The sequence below is a fragment of the Podarcis gaigeae genome (genome assembly GCF_964106915.1).
Source record: "Podarcis gaigeae genome assembly, chromosome: 3".
NCBI lineage: Eukaryota > Metazoa > Chordata > Lepidosauria > Squamata > Lacertidae > Podarcis > Podarcis gaigeae.
This window is the reverse complement of record NC_139680.1, coordinates 61,314,268-61,336,172: the sequence shown is the minus strand read 5'-3', so window position 1 is coordinate 61,336,172 and position 21,905 is coordinate 61,314,268. Positions and strand designations below refer to the sequence as shown.

General features: G+C 41.3%; 1 protein-coding gene across 1 annotated transcript in view; it reads right to left on the bottom strand.

Annotated features, from left to right (window-relative positions):
* ARFGEF3 (ARFGEF family member 3) overlaps nucleotides 1–21,905 on the bottom strand; it is a gene marked incomplete at its 5' end in the record, with an annotated part of 70,532 nt that overhangs the window by 26,689 nt on the left and 21,938 nt on the right. Inside the window, 10 exons of the mRNA XM_083731770.1 lie at nucleotides 600–765; nucleotides 1,489–1,655; nucleotides 3,411–4,327; nucleotides 4,437–4,549; nucleotides 5,650–5,974; nucleotides 7,894–7,998; nucleotides 10,032–10,110; nucleotides 10,801–10,843; nucleotides 11,565–11,687; nucleotides 12,541–12,609. Coding sequence (XP_083587896.1) covers nucleotides 600–765; nucleotides 1,489–1,655; nucleotides 3,411–4,327; nucleotides 4,437–4,549; nucleotides 5,650–5,974; nucleotides 7,894–7,998; nucleotides 10,032–10,110; nucleotides 10,801–10,843; nucleotides 11,565–11,687; nucleotides 12,541–12,609 — 2,107 coding nt within the window. The remainder of the gene's footprint in view (nucleotides 1–599; nucleotides 766–1,488; nucleotides 1,656–3,410; nucleotides 4,328–4,436; nucleotides 4,550–5,649; nucleotides 5,975–7,893; nucleotides 7,999–10,031; nucleotides 10,111–10,800; nucleotides 10,844–11,564; nucleotides 11,688–12,540; nucleotides 12,610–21,905) is intronic.

The window sequence follows — 21,905 nt, the reverse complement described above, 5'->3', positions numbered from 1 at the left end:
TCTAAATCTGCTCCAGAGAATTGTGGGAACTCTCCACAGCAGATTTAAGGAGGACATGGGGCAGAGGGGGGGCGGGCTACAGGTGAGAAGGAAAATTACCTTCAAGCCTGTTCCACTGACAGAAGCTTTGCTGTTGCCACTGGATACAGGCCATTTTACAAGTGATATAAGAAAGCTCTGGCTGTCGCATTTGTTATTTATAATGTTTGTTCACACATGCTAGTTATTTCATGTTGTGAGGGATGGAGGTGCCTCCGTAACGTCAGACTGAGCAACTAAAACAAAGCAACTGCAAAATGTAAGTTATTGCAGTCATAAATGGCATTATAAAAATCAGGTGTGGGTATCCTTTTTGGCCTGGTGGGTCAGATCTTTCTAAGTCCCCACCCCTACTGGTTGGTTAACAGACAGGTGGGCAGGACAACCCATTGGTCAGTCACCTGGCATCATTATGATAATACAACAATTCCCATCATAATAATACAAAACCCTGACTAGTGGCCATGCTGACTGGGACTGGGGTATTCTGGACACTCAATGAATTTAGCCAAAGACGTGTATTTAATTCTATATCGCCCTGGTATTCAAATCATACTGACCAGTCAGCATGGTGATGAGTGGGAGGCTGTGCTCTTCAGGACTCCCCCAATATCCTGCCTCTCCAAGAAGATTTCTCTCCAGCACTTGATGGTAAAGCTCTTCGACCCAAGCCTGAGAAAATACCATCAAAACTCCACTGGATTGGACCTGCTTCATAAACTCCTTCTGCAGAATGGAACAGCACAATTCAGCTACCACTGCATTACTGGGCATGTTGCTTTTCCTCAGAGACTTCTAGAAACATACAGATATGATCAGGAGCATAAAACCAAGGTGACAAGCATAGATAAAATTATGCATCTGTCGGCACACATAATAACCACCCATCTTTCTTTCTGGTGCAGTTCAGATGTGACACCAAACCATGATGTCATATACTTGTGCAAAAATGAGCCACGGGGTGGCTTCTCTTCCCACCCCACCCCCACCCGCCATGTTTCCCTAACTTTCTTTTGGTTCTTAGCAAACCATAGCTTCTTGTCCAAACACAGCAAACTATAGTTTGTGCAAAGTGGAGAATGATGAGGTTCAGGAAGCACTTTTCTCCCTATGGTGAAAGAACCAGGGGACAAAACTCCCCTTGAGTGTGGTGGCAAATGTTACTATACATTTTCATTTTTCCTTCCCACAGTATTTTTTTAAGAATGGCTTTTGTAAAATATTGTCCTCTCTACTTTCTGAAGTCTCCTACCCTTTAAACCCACGAAACAGACAAAAACTGATTTTGGACCCAGTTGCTCCAATTTAATGCTCCCCTGGGTTCAACCTGCATCAAATCTGAGTACTTCATATTTATTCACTGAGCTGCGGACCAACAAGCTATAAGAAGTCAGGGTAGTTGCAAATGTGTGTTGTTCTTCACCATACCCAGCACTGCATTCCACTCACCATGATCACGGGGGACTGGCCAGGCTTCTTTCGGTAGTAATCTGCATTGGACAGCTTCAGGTTGAGCAGGAGAGTATAATGAGAGACCATATAGAGACTATCTGCATTCATCAGTGTCTGGAAGCTATAGGCGACATTCCCTTCAAATCCAGGAGAGTGAATCATACCTACCAAAAAACAGAGAGCTATAGCAAGTGCCTTGTAAGAGAAATCTTGCTTTAGCGATTCAAGGCCGCTTTCTTTTTATATGGCGATTTACCAGTTACTGCACTGTAACTCACATTTCTGTAACTACATGATCAGAAACTTCTGTTGCACTAGCCAAAGTGCCTTCCACAGCCCCAGTGGAGACTGCCCTATTTTGAACAAAGTAAAGGTAAAGGTAAAGGTAAAGGACCCTTGGATGGTTAAGTCCAGTCAAAGGCGACTACAGGGTTGTGGCGCTCACCTTGCTTTCAGGCCAAGGGAGCCGGCGTTTGTCCACAGACAGCTTTCCGGGTCATGTTGCCAACATGACTAAACTGCTTCTGGTTAATGAAACACCGTGACAGAAGCCAGAGCGCACGGAAATGCAATTTACCTTCCCACCGTAGAGGTACCCATTTATCTACTTGCACTGATATGCTTTCGAACTGCTAGGTTGGCAGAAGCAGGGACAGAGCAGCAGGAGTTCACCCCATCACACGGATTCGAACTGCCGACCTTCAGATTGGCAAGCTCAAAGGGCTCAGTGGTTTAGACCACAGTGCCACCCACTCCCATGAAGAAAGTAGATGCCACTGTCAGCAATGCATTAAAACAGACTGGTGTAGTAAATAAAGCATTGGATTTTGTTTGGGTTTCAGTACATAGAACCTTTATACATAGAACCTTGCTTTGCACAGAACCTTTACAGAATATATTGGAAGAAGGGTCTCAAAACATCATAAAGGCACACTTTTACATACAAAAGCAGTTTAGCATATTAGTGGGCACAGCTTATTAGTAATGTGGAGAACAGCTTGCTTCTTAAATAAAACTAAACATGAACATCCAGTAATCAAGTGTACTAAAACATTTGAACCTCTGGCTTACGGGATAATTTGTTCTGGAAATTGATTAGCATTACAGAGTCCCCATATACTACTGCAACCCTGTTGTTATGTACATCATATACACAGCTTATAAACTTGACACCAGGATAATGTGGTGTGACTGAAATGTTATGTTAAAATTGTGCTTGCTGAACAGTTTCATGTAATATAATACAACAGGTTATAATAGGCTGATTTGTCAAAAATGCAGGAATACAAATGGAAGCTGCTGTGTCAGAATGAAAATTCCACAAGGATTTTGCTGGAAAAATCCATGAGCAGCAGACTGGAATTTTGTACCTTGTTTGTAGATCTTTCCTAAGAAGTCCACAAGGGTTCAGATTCTGATATTTAACTTTTTCATGCTGCCTATTGAGATCAGGTAGGCACCTTTACTGAACTCTTTTCAACATTTGCTAAAAACATTCTTGTTTAGACAAGCCTACACAAATGTTTAGAAAGCTGAGGTGATTTTAACCTGTTTTAGTATTTTAACTTATGTATATTTTAAAGAAGGTTGTAAATTTTTCCTGCTTTAATTGCCTTATCTTTCGGGTAAACCACTTTGAGAGTTTCTACAATCAAGCAGTGCAAAAATCTTATGAAATGAATAAATTAAATAAATACGTTTTCATTCTTTTGTAGGAAAAAAAAATAGTTACATTGGAGCCAGGCCACACAGACGTGCCTTGCATCAACTTCAGAATTAATTCACAGGGCTGCAAATGGATTAGAATGCAGATTCTCTCAAACATACATGAAAATAGTATTTGACATATCAAAGACCCTTAATCAGCAATGCTCTGCATTGTTCATTTAATACTGGCTGTGAAGAAAATGATCACCAACCTGAACAAAAAGTTGAAGCGAAGTTCTGGAGGGCCAAATCAACATCTTCCACTTTAGAAAGAGCGATAAGTCGAGGGAGAAGAGCTTCAAGGGACTGGATGAATAATCTGGCACTGTGCTGATCTGCTTCCTGGTTCTTCAGAAGTTTCAAGGAAAGGGCAGCAGTTCGTAAGGATTTGTGACCTGGACAGTCTCTTGGGGTCTGCTCTTCATCAGCCAACGAACAATTGTCTGAGCCTATGTCTGAAACATCTGACCTTCCGGAATCTTTCTCTGCTGCCATGGAATATTGGTCACATGAATCAAATTCAGTCCTAGAAAGATCTTGGTCATCAACACTGAAATTGCTCTCACTGTACCTGGATCCACAAGAACGTGCCCTGCAGTCAACTGAAAGAAAATTAGTTATATCTGGATAAACAACTGTATGGCTCCGTTGAACAACATCTGGCTGGTCAATGGTTTCTGATTCTGGGTCTTTATAATGAATTTCTTTACCCATTTGTCCAGCCGGTGACTGGAGAGAATTTTTACGAATTTCAGAACGATCTTCTGGAGTGGTCTGCCCCATTTCACCTTCCAAGGTTGTCTGACCAGTATCTGTGGTGACGCTAATACTAATGTCAGGACTCTTTTCATTGCCAGTTTCCCAGGGGGTATGGGTATGCTCCGATGACAGGATGCGCCTTTGCCACCTAAAATCGGCATCGTTTATCTCCATGGAATCTCTGCTTGTCTCGCCCCCGTCCTTTAACTCGTCCATACGTCGGAGAAGCAGATGGACCTGCTCCTCGTCCAGGCCTTTCCCTTGACTGAGATCATCCAGGGTGCCAAGGAGGGCACAGACACAGGACACTGAAGCATAGCAGGCTTCAATCCCACCTTTCGCGCAAGCTTCACTCATCCCGTCCAAGATACTACAATAAATAGAAACAAGACACACTTTACTCTCTCTTTTTTTCTTAACTGGAAAAGCATGCATTTTAAAAAAGGATTATTGGCTTAAGGAAACCTAGTAGAACATACAGTTTGAGAAGATCCAGGTGGGCCTTCCTTTTCGAAATCGACCTTTTCCTGCATTCTGGTTCAGTAGAGCAGGGGCCTGCCAAATCGCAGAGCCGGCGAGGACTGCCAAGTATCTAAATTTGTATGAAATATAAAAAACTCCTCACAGATCAAATGCACGGTGCTGGAACAAACCTTATTTCTTCGGTAAGCTGATCTGCCCCAGGATGCATTGAGCTTATTAATTCAAGGATGCAGGATGTACCCATCAATTTATTAACATAAGTTGGTTTCAGAAAGCAGATAAAACCTGTGTTAGCTTGCCAACACTGACGGCCTAAATGTTACAGAGCAGCCCTGGCCTACCTCTCTAAAGCATCCCTATACCTCCATTCCTTGAGATCAGTTTGGAGTAGCCCTGCTTGACATCTCTTCTTCACATGTTGCAAAACTGGAGGGAGGGGCAGGGGTCAGATGGCCAGAGACTTTGGGGCCGGAATTTGGAGCTAATTGCTCCGGGAGTCCTCTCAGATTACCGTTCTTCACTGTCTGAATTCAGCTCTAGAATGAAGACTTTTTTATATATAATTTTTATTTGATTTTTTTGTTGATACACCAGGAAAGAAAAGAAAAACAGAAAACGAAAATAATAATGAACAAAATATTATTTACAAAACAATAATGCAAAAATTGGTCTTCTGATTGTAGACCCGACCTCCCATCTGTTCCTTACTTCAACTGTATATTACTTGTTGCCAATACACACTTTTCTTATGATCTAACTAATTATTAATTTAACTTAGGTCTCAAATCTTTCTTGAAGCTACTACTGAAATGATTCAAATGCTGTGACAGAGTTTAAACTGCTGTAGTTATTTTTCAAATATATTTTAAAGACTTCCCATTTTGAGACAAATACCTGCTTTGGTTTATTCTTTATTTTTTCTGATAAGCTATCTAACTCCACATATTCTGTCAGTTTTTGAGTCCATAGAATGAAGACTTTTTAATTACTTGTGTTTTACTTTGAAATGTCACGGTTGGGTTTGTGTCCCTCCCCTGCTTCTTTTATCACTGCATTTATTGTTTCATACGAAAACAATTTATATACAGAATTGCTTTTGAATATGAACTCTTTGCAGTCAATAAAGAAAATGGGGGGTGGATGGGTCAATGAAGGAAATCCATGGGGTGGAGATGAGTACAAACAAAATGGTATTTGCAGTTAGCTCACCTCTTTCATGATCTTGATAGCCTCCACTCTGTGCTGAGGTGGGGGGTACAGGAGCATTCGGTGATAAAGAGACTGCAGGACCGGCTTCATGGACTCCACCGATCCCATCAATCGGACAAGTTCTGCTGCAATGTAATAGATTGTCCGGGCAGCAGGACTGCTAAGGGCAGGCGCATTAGAAGAGCAACCTGACCCTCTGCCGTGATCGGAGACCCCTGAGGAAGGAGAATCAGCTTCGTGGAAGATGTTGCTGTGAGCAGAGGAGATGGTTTTGTCATGGACTGGATTTCCCAAGATTACTACAAGAGCCGGGCACAGCTGTTTCCTGAAAAAGAAAAGCAGCGTGGGAGCGAAACAGAAAAAACAAATAGGTGGCAAAAAGGGAGGAATCAACACACTACAGCGGTACCTCGGTTTATGTACTTAATCCGTTCTGGAAGTCTGTTCTTAAATCAAAGCCATACTTAAACCAAGGCACACTTTCCCTAATTAGGCCTCCTGCCCTTCCACCGTTCAGCTTCCATTCGTAGACCAAGGTAAATGTCAGGTGGTGAGGTGGTTGCTCACGAGTAACCAGGCAGGACTCCGACCTGTCTTTTGCATGTTTTTATTTTGTGCAAACTATTTACAGTGCAGAACCATAAAGTTCATGTCCGTCTTAGTCACTTGCAGGTTCCGGGAGTGGCCCCTTCCAGTCTCCCCCTCCTTACGTTTCACCCCTCTGTGCAAACTGGGTGACAGAAACAGCGTGCCTGTTTCCTGGTCAGCCAGGAAAGGTGAGGTGCTTGGGCTCTCAGTAGCATCTTCGAGCCCTCCCCTCGCTCAGCTTTCCCCTTCCTCCCCTGCTCCACTGGAGGTGTGGCTTTCCCCACCACTCAAAGAGGGGCTGCTCCTCAGAAGCATAGGAGGCTCTCCGTATCCCCCTGCCTCCCCCCCCCCCGTTGCGATGGCAGTCCCCTGACAGTAAAGTTCGCTAACCGGAACACTACTTCCACTTTTGCAGGGTTTGTATACTGAATAGTTCGTAAACAGGGCTGTTCTTAAACCGAGGTACCACTGTACTCACATTGGGCAACAAACTTCAGTTACATTTATAAATGAGATCATTGTAAAGCACTCAGCACCCATAAAATGCCTACAGAAATTGAACCACCGCCGCCGCCGCCACGGAAGAGGCATATGTAAATAGAATTATAATATGCATACAGATATAAATGTAGCTACTATATCTTTACCGGCACACCTTTTTGAAGTCAAACGTCACAATATCAGGAGTAGCCAAAATGGTGCCCTCCACATATTGCTGAACTAGAATGGCTATCATTCTTGACTACTGGAAATGCTGGCTGGGGCTGATGGGGGTTTGAGTCAAACAATATCTGGAGGGGAGCACATTGGGCACGACACTGTATGCCAAACTATAACTTAGCAGGACCAGGTGAACATGTTGACTCAGCAATGAGCTAAGCCAAGGTTTGGCTAAGTGTTTTATCTAAAACAGAGCTGTAGCTCATGGCTAGTGTGATGAGAGCTTAACCACACATCCTGGTTTGTATGACACACAAACCTTGACTTAGCTCTGCGCTGTGCAACTGTATAAAGCAGAGGAGCAAATAATCTTTTAGCTTACTGTGTCATATGACCCAAGGCTACCCCGGTCTATATTCTACACACACAATTTTAATATAGAGGCAGTATTATGAGCATCTGTTGAATGAATGAGGGCACCTATTCCCTTGGGAATGGAGACAGTATTATTATTGGAAAGGCTTGAAAGGGCCTCTCTGGCAAAGAGGTCCAGAGGTTACTTTTATCATGGAGAATGACATACTCATGACAATTTCTCATTTACCAAAGCCCTCTTTGGGGATTTAGTCTTCTTGAATTCAAACAATAATTGAGGAGAAGCAGTTATGTGCTACAAAGTCCTGTCCTCTCTGCTGCATCACGTTTATCCAGGTTTAGAGCCATCCATAAGCTTAAGGTCAGTAGTATCGCATGAAGAGCCTCTTCTACTTGTGGAGGGTCCTTGCAGGGTTTACAACCCTGAATCACTTACAGTCCTGATTGGACATAAAACTATTTCATATTTGCTCCAGTAAGGTTAAGCACATTTATGTAAGACTAAAACTCCAGTTTGTCTCGAAGAATGTAATCTTCCTTTAACAGGGAGTAAGCCATGAACCCAGTGAGGACTACGTGAACAGAACTGCACTCCAAAAGCTTCCAAGCAGATTTACTTACCATATGAGGTCAGTGAATCCTTTATGATGGTGCATATTAGGAGAGGAACTATTCAGCATCGAAAGAATGCATTCCAGGAAGAGAAGTTGCAACTGCTGATTCTCACTGACAAATGGAAGCAAAGTGTCTTACAGTTTGTTCTTTTCAACCAGATGCAATAATACAAATAAAAAGGAAATACTTTTTCTTCCTATTTCATGGAAAAATACAAAAGGAAAATTCTCTGCGAAGAAAACGGACATAAAAGCAGCTGAATGCAATTATCCAGAATCAATTTCTCCTAAGTAGAAATATCAATTTCTCATGAAAATGTTCAGGGCTGTTGAAAACATTAAATGTATATATCACTTCCCATTTCACAAAATGATCAAGCAGAATTCTAAAAAATAATAATCACATGATTATTGTAACTCGCTCTACGTGGGGCTGCCCTTGAGACCTAGAAACTCCAGCGGGTGCAGAATGCCACGGTGAGACTCCTTACGGGGTCCTCGCTGCGAGATCACATTTACCCGGTGCTATACCAGCTGCACTGGCTCCCGGTGGGGTACAGGATCAGGTTTAAGGTGCTCATTTAAACCTTTAAAGCCTTATATGGCCTAGGACCCTTGTACCTATGGGACCGCCTCTCCTGGTATGTCCCACAGAGGAACTTACGGTCTTCAAACAAAAACATCCTGAAGGTCCCAAGCCACAGAGAGGTTAGGCTGGCCTCAACCAGAGCCAGGGCTTTTTCGGCTGTGGCTCCAACCTGGTGGAACACTCTGTCACAAGAGACTAGGGCCCTGCGGGACTTGACATCTTTCTGCAGGGCCTGCAAGACAGAGCTGTTCCACCAGGCCTTTGGTCAGAGCACAGCCTGACTCCCTCCTTTGGCAATCTTCACAGAACTTTAGCCTAATGGTTGCCATCAATTTGAGTTGAATTAATTTTAATGAAACGATTTTAGAATGTTGTATTATTTTATTGTTGTTAGCCGCCCTGAGCCCGGCTTCGGCTGGGGAGGGCGGGATATAAATAAAATTTATTATTTTATTATTATTAACATGGTAAAACACACTGAAGCAATAAATTAAAATATTTTAGTAAAAACTCCCAAACATATTTAATGTAGAAGGGTTCACTGATCAGTATAATAACGGGCACTTCGCAAGTATAATAATAATATATAATGCATACTGCTGTTCAGTATTAACAACTACTTCACTTACAGGATTGTTGCAGTAATTAAGAATGTGTGCCATTAGCACAAAATGCAATAGATATAAATAAAGCTACTGCTAATAAACTGCTTGCAATTACAAAGTAGACAGATCCTACATGCAAATAATTACAGTTATTTAGATGTACGAGTAATTACTTAAACTTAATATAGGACACATTAGTACTGATAATTACTGGGAAATGCCTTCTTTTGCAGTGTAGATCAGAGTTACTCTATTGTTACCCAATTCACTTCTCAAATAATTTTTCCATGATTCTGTTCATATATCGCAGCCTAGAACGTCAAGGACCAATTAACTTAAATGTGTGCTAATTACATGCTGGCATGCAATACTCAAGGTGGATTACCATTGTCTTATCACAAAATGAAAAGATTAAGTTGCTTTAGCTGCTTAATGGAACAATTAGTATTTTTTTGAAAGATAGCTAATTGTTGTTCCCTACTGTCTTTGAATTCAATCATCAGGTGGACACAAGTAGACAACAGACAAAAAATAAAACTCCTTAATGGAGTAATAAATCCAAAACTAATATCAGCAAGTCTAGAAAGGTGTGTCACTAATCCCTACTAATGGCCTTATTCATAGGTCTGAAGCTACTGAGTTTCTGCAACAGAAAAATTTGCATTAAAAAATTTCCATTTTCCATTTTTGTATTGCTGATGGAAACAGCAGAGCACTACATGGGATTAAGTAGCCCAGTGAGGGAGTGGAGGAATGGGAAAAATGCATTTTTCTGTAACATTATCTCTCTATATTTTTTCTAGCTATTCTGTACGTGCAGAAGAGCATTTTTCTTTAAAAAGGAAAGAAGTACCAGAAGTCTGAAATAGATGCTTCAATGTTCAGGTTGATTCTATACCATAGAGTGATTCTACCTAAACACTAAGTTTAAATTCAGAAACAATTACTCACCTGATAACCGCCTGAAGTTTTTCACAGAGAACCGTGAAGACAGAGACAACATCGTCACAAAGGGACTCTGTGGCAGAATCTCCAAAAGGGGCAAAGGACACATATTAGCAGCAGCCATGTGTACACCTAACTACACCAAAGTTTGACACCTGCCGAAACATCTCCAACTTCAGTGACTTTGCACAGAACATGATGAGGAAGACACGGCATTGAAAGAGAAGCTTTATCTGGGCATATGTGGACAGGACTCTCCTCTGCCCCTAATTCAATGCTCTGGTGCAAAATATGGAATGAAACATCTACTGAGGAAAATGATTCGACCAACCGTTGGGGGAAGGGAATCCTGGAAGCGGAAGTGGAGGAGCTGTTTCTTGCGTGTTGCTGGGAAGGAGGAAATGAGCAGAACTCCATGCAGGGTTTCAAGGACAAATGCATGAAACACAGGGATGGTGCTTAGGATGCCTCTGGATCCAATGCAAGAAGGACAAGCTCTCTTGAGGTGCACGTGCTACGAACTCTCTCTCCATAATACTCAGATGTAAATATGCGTGAATAAACCATATTTCTTAGAGACACTGCCACCTCTGCCGCGTCTCATTCCAAAGGAACACAAACTCTGGTTAAGGGCCAAGACCCCTGGAACCTTGGCAGAGACTGGGGTGGCTTGTAACAAAATTCACAATAATTTTGCATAGGCATGATGGGGGGGGGGGGGGAGGAAGTGGAAGGGGAGAAATAAACCAGTTTCTGAGTAGTTTTGAACTCATACCTGGGCTCTTGCACCCCTGAAAGACTCCTTGGCTTTCAGTTACCTTTTAATGAAAGAAATATATTGTCATTAGCACAGGTATGGGAAAGTACCCATGTTTACTGAAGAACAACTTTTCACTTTTCTACTTCTATACATATGAGCAATCAAGGAAACCACTCCTGAGACAAGACTCTAACCCGATCCAGAGGAGAATTATGGAGTTTCCAGATGGGCTTTCAGTGCCGCAATAGTTTGTTGCTAAACCAGGCTGTAAAAAATTTTCTATCTCTATATGAGATAAACAAATGCACTATAGCATTAGTTTTCCTGACTATAATGCTAGCACTTTTATCCTGGATTCCAACATTTCTTTTACATTGCATTATGTATTGCAGTATGGAACTGTGGCATATTTATTTATTTAGTGCCATATCAAGATAAATTTTGAATGGCAGGAAATAACTATATGCAGGAATATTGCCCTGAATTTCATCACATAAAATTGCAACGTAAAACTCCTGTGATTTTCCAGGATAATGGGGTTGCAAACAGTTTCTGGCTGCTAACATGGAAGCAATTTCCATAACATGGAAAGGAGCACTAAACTTTTGCTGGATGCTAGTTTTCCAGAAGTGGCTTTTACACTGTATGAAAGATAATATAAAACATGGAAATTATCAGGTAAGGAAACATCGTGGAAAGGGAATAAAGTGCTGTCTGAATGAAGCCATAAGTAGCATTGCGCGGAAATCACAACCCATTGTTGTTGCTATAGAACTCACTGGATTCTCTTGTTTTTGCCGTAACTGTAAAGTCAAATCACTCAACATCTGGCTGAGAGTTGCCCGCACAGCTGTATTAATACTCCGCTGATGGTAACTGGAGACATAGGTTTCAATGCACACCTGGTTGGGAAGGGAGAAAGGAACAGCAGAAGCAATGTAATTATAGATGTAATAAAATAAGACTACCAACATAATTATAATTGGTAGAAGTAGGAGGATGGTTGTTGGTTTGTTTTGTTTTCATTTTATTATGTATTTCATCTTTTTTATTTTTGTTTTATGTTGTGAACCACCCTGTGATCTTCAGATGAAGGGTGGTATACAAATTTAATAAATAAAAATGAAAGTTATATGACATAGAACTATTTCTGACAACAGTCTAAATTCTGAATCACTCAAGTCTAAATAGTATCATTTATACCAAAATATTTCTCCAAGTAAGAAAACTACTAGGGCTCCAGTCTGAATGGTTACCTGATAGTTTTAATATAGCGTAATTTTTGCTCTACAAGATGCACTTTTTCCTCCTAAAAAGTAAGGGGAAATGTGTGTGCGTCTTATAGAGAAAATGCAGGCTGCGCAGCTATCCCAGAAGCCAGAACAGCAAGAGGGATCGCTGCGCAGACCCTAACACAGACTTAACACTTTAGTAGGAACTAGCGTCTAGTTTAACAGCAGCTTAAAAAATTATCCACCAATCCTCTTTTATTATTTGGTCTTACGAATTGGAATCACGCTATCTTCACATATTTGAATCTGAACTGAAAAAGCATTGGGGGAAAAATCATAGAATGTGTAAATTCAATCTATAGTTAGGTTCAATTAATGCACAAGTCCAAATTAAGTTGGTCCTCTTGTCATTTGAGTTATTTATCTCTGACCTAGCTGCTAAAGGCACCTTCTAGTGGCAGACTGCTAGGTTATTTTATTAACATAGACCAAGTTTGGCTTCCAGTGAAGAAGGAGCACTCACCTCAGCAATCTTAAGTACCGAACTCCCATTCAGCTCAAATGTTGGAGTATATGTTATACAGAGCAGGACCTGCAATCAAAGGAACAACAGAGGGCAAGAGCTTTAGTAGGAAGGTGCCCTGAAGCCCTGGTCAAGGCTATGAAGTTCACTGAGAAGCAAGTCCACCACATGTCCTACCTTTGCTAATCACAGAACCACAAGGCAGAAACAGACCAGAGGGGCAAATCAAACCTCTCCTTGAGGCAGGATCCCACAGATTAATTCATGTAGCCCAAAAGAGAGTATAGGAATAAAGAAGGAGCGCCTTCTGGGGGTCACTACTCAGTCTGACCTGGTGGAAAAATCATGTCCAGCTCTTTATATTCTGAAGGATATCACATGTAGTGACGGGTTCCATTCATTCATGAGTAATAAGAAAGACAAGTTCAATGTCACATGAAACTGTCTATTTTGGTATCAAACCCAATGACCCAAAAATCTGAAAATGGGGCATCTACCCTCTGCCAAAACTCATCATATTAATTCTGCTTTACAACAGTTCCCAGCAAGCTTAGGGCAAGCCAAATCATAGCTGAGATGGCGCAGAATGTTGGGTTGTGGTCATCTCCATCTAGCCTCTGATTTGTGGAAGGATGATTTTACAATGGCCCTTGAAAGGTTAGCCTGAAAGTAAACCAGGCCCAAGTGTTGGTGCTGACCTTTAAAGCCCTAAACGGCCTCGGCCCAGTATATCTGAAGGAGCGTCTCTACCCCCATCGTTCTACCCGGCCGCTGAGGTCCAGCACCAAGGGCCTTCTGGCGGTTCCCTCGCTGTGAGAAGCCAAGTTACAGGGAACCAGGCAGAGGGCCTTCTCGGTAGTGGCGCCCTCCCACCAGATGTCAAAGAGAACAACAACTACCAGACTTTTAGAAGACACCTGAAGGCAGCCCTGTTTAGGGAAGATTTTAATGTTTGATGTATTACAGTATTTTAATATTTTTTGGAAGCCACCCAGAGTGGCTGGGGAAGCCCAGCCAGATGGGCGGGTTAGAAATAATATATTATTGTTATTGTTGTTATTATTATTATTATTATTATTATTATTATTATTATTATTATTATTGCATGTTTTTTCCACACACTTTAACAATCCTTGGGTTGCGAGAAATAGGAAATTTGTGGTTACCAGGAAAAATGCTAGCTATTATTGACTAGCAATTACAAACTGTAACAGTGCACAAAATACTGTAAATGTCTTTTCATAAGCTTTAAAATATTATTCAACTGTGGTAATATGCAAATTTAAAGAAAGTATCTGCAAAATGGCAAGCAGAAATTTAAGGATTCTACCCAAACATTATCTGGAGAAGAGAGGACTATAATAGAATCCTCCCTCTAATAAAACAGGATTTCAGTGGCCTCTGTTGGTATTATTTCTCTGCTCTCTCTTAACACAAACTGAATGGTTTAAGAAAGCCTGAGAAGGCCTAAAAAAAATAGAAACTGAGCCAGTAAAAAGTTAAATATTCTCGTTAACAATTAATAAACTCATAATTATAAAGGTTTTAAATGTGCAGCTAAAACACTAAGAAATTTGTCTGCAGGATCACCTTAGGGATCCCATTCCAGATTACTCGTGCCAACTAAAAAAAGCCATATTGTGCATAATACAAATATTGTTTTTCAAAAAGACAATATACCCGGAGCAAGGTCTCTAACTCAGAGCAGTTTAAGGAGGGCACCAAAATTGCTCAACAAAATGGAAAGAAGAGCATGAAACAGAAATTTCACCTATAAAAAGAGAAAGCCTGCTATGTGTAGTAATGTTAACTGAATAAGCAAACAATATTAGGATGATTGTCCTCTTGCAAATGCCCTGATGAATGCTGTTTCCATTAATGAGTGATCCATAATGAGGATGTGGATTTTAATTACAGCCAGAGTGCTTTCTGTCTTGAAAAAACTACTGCTTTGCTCCTTGGTTGCCCGACCACACAACTGAATAATATGCTGATGAGATTTTTCAGATCAACAAGGAAAAGAAACAATGGATTATGCCGTCTTTATCAGAACGAAAACCACTTCCCCTAGAACTGGGTTAGGCAACCTTTTAAAGTTAAAAAAGGTAAACAGTAAAGGATCCTTGGATGGTTAAGTCCAGTCAAAGGTGACTATGGGGTGCAGCGCTCATCTTGCCTTTCAGGCCGAGGGAGCCAGCATTTGTCCACAGACAGCTTTCTGGGTCATGTGGCCAGCATGACTAAACTGCTTCTGGTGCACGGAGCACTGTGACGAGTGCCAGAGCGTATGGAAATGACGTTTACCTTCCCGCTGTGAGGCATCTAATCATAAGCCTGCATTTTTATCAGAGCTTATATATTTCGATCAGGGCCTGTATCTTAAAATGAGCTTAAAGATTTTCAAATGTTTCATGCCAGGCAGAAGACTAAAAAACCTTGGCAAGATGTTTTTCCTCCTAAGACAAGGGGGCCCCCTGATTTATAGCAGAAAACAATTCTCAAAGTCATAAAAAGGGAATTACAGGCTGAGAGCCAAGGTTACACTGACCCTACAAATTAAGGGTTGGTAAATAGTAAAATGAGCCATATCTTCTTCCTAAGGTTAAAAAGGCCAAGAGCAGTGAAAAAGGTAACTGGCTTGGCTGGAGAAGAAGAAGCTTCTTTCTATTTTTATTTTGAGGCTGGAAACTGTTCCTTCCTTTTCACTTTGAGAAGGTTTAATTCTTTTAAAAGGCTACCTATGATAATGTATGAAATATATTAGCTTAAATGTAATTATGCAAAAGATTTAAGAAATGCTAGATTCTTATTTCATAGAGTCATATTGCAATAGGAGACCAGAGGGGCAAATGAGCCCAGCCTCCTGCCAGACAGGAGACGCCATCGAGCACTCCTGATATATAGTTGTCAGGCCTTTTTGTTTAGACACCTTCAAATGAAGGAGATCTTTCAATGTTGATGTGAACTAAAGATCCTTGAAGATAAAAATTTAAGATTAACCATCTGTTTTGGAAGGCAATAGGGCAAGGAGGAGCAAGGGGGCTGGATTAAGGAAATATAAGTGCTGGCCAGAATGGCAGGAGGCCAGGCCAGAGCTTGGTAACCTTATACCACTGTGCCTCTCATTTATTTGTCTGACAAATAAATTATTATTTTAATTTCTCTATTGCTGCGTTGAATATTTCATTCCAGCTAAGCGTTAACCACAAGCAGGGTGCTACAGCTGCAGTGGTACCTATTTATCTGCTTACACTGGTGTGCTTTTGAACTGCTAGGTTGGCAGGAGCTCACCCCATCTTGTGGATTCGAACTGCTGACTTCCAATTGACAAGCCCAAGAGGCTCAGTGGTTTAGACCACAGTGCCACCTGCGTCCCTTTTAAAGTACTTCTGTATGGCCTATAAACTCCACTGTGCTTTTTTTGTTTACAGCCTGCAGGATTGCCCAAAAACAGCTTTATAAAATGAATGCAACCCCCCCCCCCATTCCTAGTCCTAACTAAAAGGAAGTAACATGAAGCCCAATTAAATTCTTTCTTCTTCTTCTTGTCAAGTATCACAAATCTTAAGCCCACAAATCTTAAAGGCTCATGGCTGTTGTTTTAGAAACATTTCAGGTTAAGTCTTTACAGAGTATTTTGTATACCTATAAATCTGTCCATCCTTCACTACACTGGAAAGAAGAGATATTATTCAGAAAGGGCAAGGGAGACTAACAGTCTATTATATATTATTGTGAAACATGCCACACACAAACAAACAAAAGTATATCATAGAAGAAATAACTGCTTGAAAATCTACAAGTGTATTGGTATTTTGCAGCTTTCACAGCTATAACACCAATTCCCCAATCATTTTTTCTCCACATCTATTTGCATGATTACCTCCTTACACACTAAGTGACAAACATTCCATGTTGCTAAATTAAACAGTCAGCTAGCAAGCAACAGGCCCTCACATCAGATGCACACATCTACGCAAGTGTACAGAGCTGCTTGAGCTTTTCTCCAATCATGTGCTCTAGACCACCCACATTCAGAGGGAGGTGGGTGTAATGGCAGCTTCATAAACCAAATGTAATAACACTTCCAATCAAATATGCTGAGAATGAAGAGAGAGAAAACAAGGGGGGGAAATCCATTTCCAGTAGAGATGCAGGCAAGGGTCTGTGTATAACAAACATGAAACAATGGTGTGTTATTAATACAGGCATATACAGTGGTACCTTGGGTTACAGGCGCTTCAGGTTACAGACTCCGCTAACCCAGAAATAGTACCTCAGGTTAAGAACTTTGCTTCAGGATAAGAACAGAAATCGTGCGGCGGCAGCTGGAGGCCCCATTACCTAAAGTGGTACCCCAGGTTAAGAACAGTTTCAGGTTAAGAACGGACCTCCAGAACGAATTAAGTTCTTAACCCGAGGTACCACTGTAGAAGCAAGGAATAATCAGCATATCTACAACACAGTCATACAACTAGGTAAGAATTAAGGCTATGAAGAATGTGAGATACATTCCTTTCTGTTGTGAAATTTGCCCATTATACAAGGACTTGCCTGTCCGTAGGTCCTGTTTCAATATATATATATATTCCCACAGTTTGCTGGGTATTTCAGGTGCTCTTTATAATATTCTCTCAGTCATGGGTGGGGAAACACTTATGTATTAACAGAGTCCCCCAGACCTTGCAGATGACCCAACCACATGGGCAGAGCTTTGTGTCGCTCCATGTGGTCGGATCAATTAAATACAACCCCAACTGCATAGGATCTGCTCGTAGATACCTCCCATATGGCTGGGAGAACATTTAATGGGTGCTTCACTAATCTCAGATTTATTTGTTTGTTTTTAAACAATGAAGACTTCATATGGCATTCACAAATTAAAAATCACATCCTGGGTATGTAATGTACATTTGCTTTAAATGAAAATTAGCTGCAGCCCTCTGGCTCATGATCAATACAACGGCTCAGGAAACACAGTAGATTCCCCCTCTGATAGGGGCTTCAAGGCAGCTATGAATAAGATAAGATGACCAATGCAAATCAAAGTTATTAATAGGTAGGCTCTGAAGAGGTCCTAAACTGTAAAGAGCTAAGGGACAGGAAGACCAAAAGCAAGTACGGTAGTGGGAAGAAACCTGAGGGACAGGTTGACAGAAATATTGACTGAAGAAAAGGCGCAATAGACAAGAGACAAGTAACTGAGGCATGAGTGAGCTAATCAGGGCAGGGCTCTGAAGATGAGCAGGGCTGAAAATCTATGGAACGAGGGGGGGGGGGGAGAGAGAGGCGCAGGATTACCACAGTAATTGGGATAAAATAGATAATACCCTGAAAAGCAAGAACCTGAAGAAATAATGGATGGATGTAGACATGAAGCTGAAGAAAGTAACATACGCCTTTGGACAACTGTTAGTCCAGAATGACTCCTGGGCTGCACACCTGGTCTTTCAGGGGCACAGTTACCCTGTTCGGGATCAGGGAGTCCCCCACAACTGCCCGCTCCCTATCCCCCAAGAACAGTAGTTCTGTCTTGTCAGGATTCAACCTCAATCTGTTAGCCACCATCCATCTACCAACCAACCAACCAACCAACCGCATCCAGACACTCACACAGGACCTTCATCGCCCTCACTAGTTCTGATTTGAAGGAGAGGTGGAGCCAAGATATGTTCAGGGCCAATATATGCTTCTGTCTGCAACATGGAATGCAATGGTACCTCTGGTTACGAACAGGATCTGTTCCGGAGGCCCGGCCATATCCCGAAATCTTCGTAACTGGAGGTGCTCTTCTGTGCATCTGTGCGCGGTGAAACCTGGAAGTATACACGTCCGGGTTTACCGTGGCCGTAACCTGAAGATTCTGTAATCTGAAGGTTACGCAACACGAGGTACCACTGTATAGGGTTTCATCAACAGTATCAGCTTACTACACTTACAAGTGATTGCTGATCCATGGCCATTTGATGCACCTTTGGGAATAATTAATTTGGTATGTATTTTTTATTGTTTATATGCAGGCTTGTCATTTCAATTTCTGTATTGCAACTGAACATAATGGATTTTATTTTACATTATTGCCAGCTGGTGAAGACTTATCATTGAAATAGTTCATTATTCTGGAAGAACTGTACTGTTTGCTGCTGTGCTTGGAGCACCCTATTGCTACATTTGGAGCACCCATCATCTCATGTTTACAGGGTATTGACTTTGGAAAGGCATTCTGCCTCCATCTTAGTGATCTTTAATAGTGACTTATCACTCCTTCCATTCCTGTTCATGGAACACTGAGTTGTCATTTATTAGTTTGTGACTCCATTCACATATTGTATATCTTCTGTTTCTGTATTTTGACACAGTACAATGTTATAAAGAAGGCTGATCGCCGAAGAATTGATGCTTTTGAATTATGGTGCTGGAGGAGACTCTTGAGAGTCCCATGGACTGCAAGAAGATCAAACCTATCCATTCTTAGGGAAATCAGCCCTGAGTGCTCACTGGAAGTACAGATTCTGAAGCTAAGGCTCCAATACACCTCATGAGAAGAGAAGACTCCTTGGAAAAGACCCTGATGTTGGGAAAGATGGAGGGCACAAGGTGAAGGGGACTACAGAGGACGAGATGGTTGGACAGTGTTCTTGAAGCTACCAGCATGAGTTTGACCAAACTGCGGGAGGCAGTGGAAGACAGGAGTGCCTGGCGTGCTAACAACAACAACAACAACAAGTGTTATAAAAATATTGTCAGTATATTATTAGCCAACATGTTGCTCATTGTTGTTTAGAGTGCAACATGGAATATGTCAGCTATCTGCCCATTTTCATGTTTTCTGTAGGCCTCAATAGGCTGCTTCCATTGAGTTTTTTGCAGATAAATAAATAACCTAAATAATATTGACCAGAGTCTGGGAGACAATGAAAGTTAGTTATTGTTGTCTCTGATTGTTGAAATAAAACCCAATAGCCTGGTTCAAGTGATTTTTTTTGTGCCCCAGGAAAAAAACAAGGGCAAACACATTCATAATTCTGGATGTGTTGTATAAGCATGGCATGTTTAATTATGAAGATGATGAACATAGTGGTTTCCCATTAATCAGTGGAACTGTAAAAAGGTTCTGCTGCCACTAGAAACTATTATTCAGAGTGATCAATGCTTCAAACGTCCGGGCAAAGTCTTATATCAGGAGTGGAATAACCAAGTATGTGACATGATGTACATTCTCTAAATAAAGCCTTCATTAATTTGCTGTGCTAAGGCAGAAAATGCCAACTAAAAAGTCAGTTGATATGCAACAACAGCAATCATAATGAAACAAGGAGAATCATTTCACAGAGTTCTTTCATGGCTCTGGTAGTAGATTTGGCATTCAGAGTTACGACAATACAAGGAATGTAGGAACTATAGAAGGCAGAAAAACAATGGGATTTTTTCTTTCAAGTAAGTATATACAGGATTGCCATCTGTGAGCCTCTTTTAAAATTGTTTCTTAACATTAAACATTGGTGGTGGAGGAATTGGGGGGGAAAACAAGTATCTCACCTTCTGCAAGTCACATTCAGCTTCTGCAAAGCCACCATTGGAAGGTTCAACTTTAATAGATTGCTCTATTTACCACCAGTCATACCCTATGAACAGGAAGATCTGATATTGCCTAAAAGCCTACTTTTTACTGAAGTTTAATACGACAGGTCAGTGTAACCTCAAGGCGAAAATAAAATGTTTGGATTTGATATCCCACTTTATCACTACCCTTCGGTTAGTGGCTAACATTCTCCTTTCCCTTCCTCCCCCACAACAAACACTCTGTGAGGTGACTGGGGATGAGAGACTTCAGAGAAGTGTGACTGGCCCAAGGTCACCCAGCAGCTGCATGTGGAGGAGCGGAGACGGGAACCCGGTTCCCCAGATTAGGAGACTACCGCTCTTAACCAATACACCACACTGGCTGTATACAAGGTGAGTAACTTAAAATATATCAAATATGTATATATTTTAGACTACAAACTTACACATAATCACTTAGAAGTTTGTTTCAGTGAGACTTAAACAAACCTAGGAGGATCAGGTCATACTTGTTATTTCACACACAAAATTGAATCTATGGAAAGATTGAGGAAGGGGGACCACAACTAGAGCATCAGTTTCCTGCTTGGTAAGTTACATATTTACTATTCATTAAAAGGAGTTGGCAGGTTCCCTAAAGGAAGCACCACAAAAACAAATGCTCACTGGGAATAAGTATATTCCACCACTCAGTTGGGTAAATAAACTGAACAGGTGGCAATACAGATATCAACTGTCCTTCTTTAATCCCTTCCTACGTGTGTTCTTTTAGCAACACAAAAGGCTTCTGTTTGTTTCCATTCCTGTATGACATACCACACAGACCTGCTAAATTTATGAAGATTAGTTTTTCTAGAGTCAGGGTGAAAAACAAGGATCAAAGTCTATTAATATTGTGAGAAATATTCATACCACCAATCCTGGTGTTCTTTATCACTTTAATTAACAGTAAAGGGGGGAGACAGCCTCATAAATACTAGAAAAGGTCACTACTGACAGTAGTTCAGGGAACTAGCTGAGCAGGGATTAATTAGTTGTTTCCAGCTCTCACTTTTCTTTGCACATAGCAGCTCTCTCAGCAGTTTCATATTTCCTAGGACAGTCTGCCCCTACTGGGTGCCCTGCAAATGTATTGGGCTACAACTCCCATCAGTCCCCAGCTGTGCGGCCAGTGCTTAACTCTCCAGTGATAGAGGTTGAAGTCCAGAACACTGGGAGGCCACTAGCTTAGGGTTTGAGGAATGGAGCCGTTAGCTACATCAGTGAAAGCAGACACCCAATAATCCATTCAAATCTACCTGCAAAGTTCCGCCTGTAATCTTCTCCTGCACTGCTAAAGGGTTCACATTTGGGGACGACTCTTTTCCCCCCCTTCACTGTCTGCAACCAGAACCACAGAAATTTAGTGGTTTTTATCGGCATGGAGATAAAAGTGAGGGAGAAAGCTAAATTATTGCATGTCAAGCAATATCTAGGGCTCCATTAAAAAAAATTGGCAATGGTAATATAACTAAAGTTTTTTCTTCCAAATAGTGACTTGTAGATCTACCCACATAAGTGTTGCTAGTTTCCTGTGGCAGGCATTCGGAAGAACACAGAGTATCTGGAATGAGCTGAATTAGATGCAGGAGACTGAGAATCTCTCAGAAACCCCATTAAGAACATCCTTCCACTATTTGGGGTATTGAAGCAGCAACTTTGCTTAGCAGCCAGCATGACAGACCTTTAAGTCTGCACTGCAACATGATGTAATAAAAGGAAATGAGACTTTGACAAAAAGTGAAATGTGAAAGTAAAGGTGT